The sequence below is a fragment of the Cydia amplana genome, chromosome 5 (assembly GCF_948474715.1).
Source record: "Cydia amplana chromosome 5, ilCydAmpl1.1, whole genome shotgun sequence".
NCBI lineage: Eukaryota > Metazoa > Arthropoda > Insecta > Lepidoptera > Tortricidae > Cydia > Cydia amplana.
Window position 1 is genome coordinate 9,943,945 of NC_086073.1, and position 6,438 is coordinate 9,950,382.

General features: G+C 41.0%; 1 protein-coding gene across 1 annotated transcript; it reads left to right on the plus strand.

The window, feature by feature from the left end:
• The first annotated feature begins 1,166 nt into the window (after positions 1-1,166).
• On the plus strand, positions 1,167-2,642 carry LOC134647941 (neural retina-specific leucine zipper protein-like). Its single transcript, XM_063502324.1, has one exon. The coding sequence runs from the start codon at positions 1,290-1,292 to the stop codon at positions 2,187-2,189; it is 900 nt and encodes a 299-aa protein (XP_063358394.1). The 5' UTR covers positions 1,167-1,289; the 3' UTR covers positions 2,190-2,642.
• The last annotated feature ends 3,796 nt before the right edge of the window (positions 2,643-6,438 follow it).

The following is a 6,438-nucleotide window of genomic DNA, read 5'->3' on the forward strand; positions in this document are numbered from 1 at the left end:
ACAAATCTAGTGAAATGAAAAAGCGTTTCGCGTTTATTGGCCGATTTTGTCTTTTCACTAAACAGAGTCAGTGATTTGGTCAAATGACTGAATTTTTCTAGGGAAATGATGATATGGATTCGCCATTTTAACATCCTGCGTGATTTGATCATATCCCTTAGAGATTTGTTCAAATCTCTGTTTTGATCATTTCCCTGCGACATAAATATCCACTAGTTGTGGGCATAACGTACATTTAGCACTCAAAAATCTACTGCAAATAGGCGTAACTGTCAATAAATTAGCACGTATTTAATACAATTTCCGATGCAAAAGGGCGTATCGTACCTACAAAAAGTCGGGAGTTACGCCAAAATGTCTCACAACATTTATTTGAATTGGCAGATACGGCAAAATGCGTTGGAAAATTGTGTTCATGCATTGATTTTTCATAGGGCTTAACGGACATTTTTTTCAAGTTATGGAGACGTTAAATATACCAATCGATAGAGAAAAAAAATACTGAGTATAACTGCATTCATAACTAATTTTCGTCATTTTGTCCCTTACGCCCTTTGAGCCTAGGGTAGTCGATATATCTCTTTGCAGACTTCTTCCCAGCGGTTTCGTAGCAGTGCTACGACGTTCTGCGGCCGTAGATAACAATATTTTTTATGATTTTTTTACATACCTAGGTACTTTTTCTACAAACTACGGACTCTCGGAATAGTTCTTTATGCAATTTTTTTGTTTTTCTATGCCACCTGATATTGTTTTTTTAGTTTATTATAATAAATTTAGTTAATGTCAGTAACCTCCACGACTAAATTATATTGTTTAGTTAATGTAGGTACGACAACATTATTGCGTTTTATTATAGTTCGTTTTTTTAGCATTAGAAATAAGGTAAACAATCTTGATGTGTCTTTTGATTGAAAAACACATTTTAAAAATAAGTTACGGCAAATATGTAACAATTATGAATCTAATCTAATACGATAATTTATATTCTTCTGCTTTCATAAGTAATAGTTACTGATTTTTAAAAAGCGTTTTTCAATTAAAAGACATGTCAAGATCGCTTACCTTCTTTCAAGTTCTTTCTAATGCTAAAAAAAACGAACTATAAATGTGTGTCATGTTGTGTTTATATTATGTTGCCGTGGCGTTCGAGAACTTATGTTCGCGTATAAAAGGCTGCTAGTTTATGCGCGCGTCGCTAAACGTCATTGGGTGGGAGGGCGGAGTCTCGCGCCGCCCTGAGCCGCGCGGCAGTTAGATCCCGGCCGGCGCGGACCTCGCACAGCCCCATGGTGGAGCACGCGCTCGTCGACTGCTCTCAGGCGAGCGCCATGCAGACCTTACCGCCGCAACCGCACCGCGAGCCCGACGACGAGCACCTCGCCGACGAATACGTTCAGAACTTCGAGCTGGATCATCTCGAGGATCACCATCTTGTGAAACGTGAACCCCTCCGCACTGGTTGGCACGAGATGGTCGAGACGCCGCCAGCATGTGCTCGCGCTTGCCGGCCCTGGCCCGACGCGGGTCCTTACCCCCAGCCGCATGTGGCTATTGCCGTCGACCCCAGCACGCCACCCGAGACCCCTCCGGCTCCCGTCGGGCGCAGCCCGTGCCGCGCCGCGCTCGTCGACGACGTGCTGTGGCTCCCACACATGCGGGAGCCCCTGGACATGCGTACAGTCCCGTGTGGCAGTTTTGAAGAGTGGGATAGACGCGAGTGGCGCGAGGACCACCACGTGCAACAGGTCGCGCTGCGTCCGGCGAGCTCGTGCTCGGCGATGTCACCGCGAGCCAGCCAGCACACGTCCTATCAACCCTCGTCTTGCGGCGACGATTTACTAAGTGATGACATGCTTATGAGTCTGAGTGTGCGGGAGCTAAACAAGAGGTTACACGGTTACCCGCGTGAAGATGTGACACGTTTGAAACAGAAACGGCGCACTCTGAAGAACCGCGGCTACGCGCAGAATTGCCGCAGCAAGAGGTTGCAGCAGCGGCAGGAGCTGGAGTTGACGAACCGGTCGCTGCAAGACGAGCTGCACGTGCTGCAGTTGCAGGTGGCGCGCGTGACGCACGAGCGGGACGTGCTGAAACAGCGGCTGGCGCTGGTGGGGCGCGAGCACGCGGTGCCGCACCACGCGCCGCCCACGCCGCACTCCTCGCCCGAGTTCTTCTCGGAGCTGTGACGGCAGGGCGCGGCGCCGCGGGCCGGCGCCTCCGCCGCCTCCTCCGCCTGCGCCTGGCAGCGCTACTGAGGGCCCGCGGCCCGCGGTGTCCGGTGCTCATCGCCTCGATTTGCCGGCGCCCCACACTGTCGGAGCCCACAATCCTCGTGCTTTTGTTAAGTTTGAAATTTAATTATATCAGTTCCAGTTTTTCTATAGTTTTTTTATTAAGGTGGAACAATGTAGCCAGGAGTTCGGACCGTTGGTTACCGAGACACCGTGTTAAATGTATGGTTGTGTCGTAAGATATGCATAGCTTCGTTAACGATTTATGATATGTATTACTAAAATTATACATAGGTTATATTGACTCAAAAACTGATTAATCGAATAATAATTGTACATAGATATATGTAATTGTAAATGACGAATATTAACATAGGATCTGTGTTTTCCTAATAAAATATTCGTGAAGATACTGTTTTATTTGATAATAATATCCAACAATATTATTATTGTTTTCATACCATTAAAGTATGTTTATATTTATGTGCATTCAAATTACTTGTACCTACTGGATTTTCATGTTATGATACGAATGATATGATAATATAATTAGTAATACAATTGAGCAAATTATACCAATTATAACTAATGAGAATATCCAAAAGAACTTCAAATAAGCTCGTTCCAGCAAAGACATTACTAGGTAACCTGTTGCAAAATAGCGTTTCAAGATTTGCAAAGGTATTGCAAAATTTTAAGGCAAGTATTTTATTCGTAAGGTAAAAAAATCAATCACTTAGTATTTTCTACCTATCATTCCCAAGTCGCCCTGTTATTCGGAATTTTCTGCTATATTACACTGGCCTAATGCTAAAACTACCTTCTTACCTCTTATTTCTGACATAGGTACATTTTAGCATACCTACAATACTTACAGGGAATGGTATTAATGACAATAGATATTTCCAGAGGTCGGACAGGTTATCGCAAAAACAAATACCTACGACGGTAATAAAACAAGATGCAAACTTTTGGCCAATTTTGGTGTTGGTATGTAATATAAAAATGTAATTATTATTTAAATACTGTAAGTACATAATACGAATTTAACATATCTGGTTTGTATCTTGTTTATTTCGGTGTTATATTTGTTTTGCGATAGTATTGCGATGTACTGAACTGTCAGAGCTCTGCTTATTTCTATGGTGATCATTATGTAATGATTATAAAAATTGATACTTCATTTTTAATTGATAACGGACATACCTACTTGATGTAGGTCATGTAGGTAGGCAGCTGTAGCATAGAACTGGATTACCACCGGCTTGCTTATAATTTGAGGGAGTTGCCAACGGATATCAAAACAAAATAAAGGCCAAATACGGCTTGCCCAACGGGCAACGGATAAGTTTGTTTGACGCGCCACCACTGATAGGTTGACCTATGTTGGTACTTTGGTACAGTCAGTAGCAGAAGTACAAATCAAAGCGGATGGATATTTTAAAATGTTCCTCAGAACAAGTCCGTGTGTGGATCGCTTTATCTTACTTTTTTGCTGACTGTACAATATAACTCCTATAGTGCTATAGCACACGGCAGCAACACGGATTTTCCAATTGTTTGTAGGACGTCATCAACGATTGCACAAGAGATCGATGCGAAAAATTGAGGACAGTTTGAAAGCAGTCCATATGTAGCTAATACAAAACAAGCGCGTTATTTATATCTATTTAGTAGGTAAGTAGGTATTTTGATAAAACAACTGCATAATTGTATTATTCCTTTTAAAACCTAACTATAGATGTACCTACCTTTCTGAAATAAGTTTCCGCATATCGGTCATCATCTTCCTCGCGTTGTCCCGGCATTTTGCCACGGCTCATGGGAGCCTGGGGTCCGCTTGGCAACTAATCCCAGTAATTGGCGTGGGCACTAGTTTTTACGAAAGCGACTAACCATCTGACCTTCCAACCCAGAGGGTAAACTAGGCCCTTATTGGAATTAGTCCGGTTTCCTCACGATGTTTTCCTTCACCGAAATTCTTCCTTTAGTGTTGGCTGCTCATAATCATCATATAGCATAAAAATATAAGCAATCAAAAACTGCAAGAAAATACAGTAAGTAGTAGTATATTAAGTAGGTAGTTATGTTTTTTAGACGTAGACAGAAATGAAAGAGAGTTTCATGAGATCACCTTAGTCGATTCATCCCGCCTCTCTCTTGTCACATGTTAACTTCGGGGTATGGCTAAGTACATTTAAGGAAACTAAATGGTATAGTTAATTTTCGCAATTTTTTTTTAAAAAAGTTGTTAAATGTTACATACTTAATATAAATGAAATGACATATTCAATCAATTCAATGTCATTTTCAAACAGCGATCGACCGAGTTTTTTTATGATACCAATAGGAGGCATACGAACGGACGAATCGCCTGATAGTAAGCGATTACCCCCGCATCACCGGAGGGGTTGTAAGCGCGTTACAGGCCTTTGATATGGGAGCATGCTCTTTTCTTGAAGGTTTGTATAGTACTTACGTTTAGCAGCAAATGTATGAACTTATACGTGCTTATACTAACCACTAATCAATATGGAAACAGGCTCAATAATTTTAAAAAACCGGCCAAGTGCGAGTCGGACTCGCGCACGGAGGGTTCCGCACCATTAACAAAAAATAGAGCAAAAAAATCGTGTTTGTTGTATGGGGGCTCCCCTTAAATATTTATTTTATTTTATTTTTAGTATTTGTTGTTATAGCGGCAACAGAGATACATAATTTGTGAAAATTTCAACTGTCTAGCTATCGCGGTTCATGAGATACAGTACAGCCGGGTGACAGACGGACGGACGGACAGCGAAATCTTAGATTAGGTACTAAGACTTCGCTGTCCGTCCGTCCGTCCCGTTTTTTACCCTTTGGGTACGGAACCCTAAAAATAACTGAAATGTAATGATGTGATATATTTTTTAGAATCGGATCGGAAAACCCTTTCGTTTAATACCATACATATACAGTATACACGATAGGTTTTTAAACAATTTTTTTTTCACCTCGGCAGCTCGAACAAGGGTACTTTGGTACTTAAAAACAGTGAGCAAAATCGCATTTTGCTCACTGAATGAGACAAAATGAGCAAAATGCGATTTTGCTCACTAAGTGAGCAAAATGCGATTTTGTTCACTGTTTTTAAGTAGCAAAGTACCCTTGTACGAGCTGCTGAGGTGAAAACTTAATTGTGGTGTATCTTAAGAAAACATGAGTGAATAGAGGTAAGTGATGAAGAAGGAATACATTTTTCGGGTTCTCTAAATATGTTCTCACTGCTGAGGTGAAAAGTTTTGTGAACTACACGAGATCAAAGTTACTTACATCTCGTGCGCTTTTGAGTCCCTTACTACGCTCAAGATTCTAAATTAGTATAGAATCTTTCGCTTGCACGGGACTCAAAATAAGCACTCGAAGAAATATCAAACTTTGATCTCTTGTTGTACAAATAACTATTATCCCATACAAAAAAAAGATGACGTCATAACTCCTCTCCTTTTTTTCGGTGCTTCGGGTCAAATTGATTCAAATGGCCTAAAGATCAATCGTACCGATTTTCATGCTGTTTTTTGGCGAACCGCTAGCGCTATTAATTAACATGTGAGGGACTAATCATTCAAGTTATGTATTTATTTATTGTTCGGAGAACCAACAGCTATCAATTGTACAATAGTTATATGTATATGTAAATAACAGAAAGCCAAGTATAGGTTCCCATCAATAGCAACAGGTATTACTTTCACTTATAGGTCGCACTAATAGGTATTATGACAATACGAGCGAAATGCATAGAAAGTAAGTTACGTTCACGCTAGCGTTTATGTCAATGCCAAACTGGTGGGTCTTTTTCTTGGTGTAAAGGTAGGTAATGTATAGGTATAGTTGAATGACGCCAGCTATAGAATTACGATAGTAAACAGGAAACCTACATTGTTGCCGTCTGCTTGGACGTACTGGGAGCAAGGTGTGGGATAAATCATATTAGGTATTGCATAGGGCAATGTCATATTAACTCGTACTTAGTGTTTCAGTAGTGTCTAACCGTCACATTCCTGACAAAATGTATGGGATTTGACATTGGCCGCCAGTTTTGTGACGATTGCTAACCGGCCGTTAATGGTACACATTTAACCCTTTACCGCATACGAAGCCATATATATTTCAAATTTTAACAAATATACGTTTTATTATATGAAGAAAGGGGTTAAGTGAAAAT

Coding starts and splice junctions, on each gene's coding strand:
- LOC134647941 (XM_063502324.1), top strand. CDS start 1,290: ATGGTGGAGCACGCGCTCGTCGACTGCTCTCAGGCGAGCGCCATGCAG.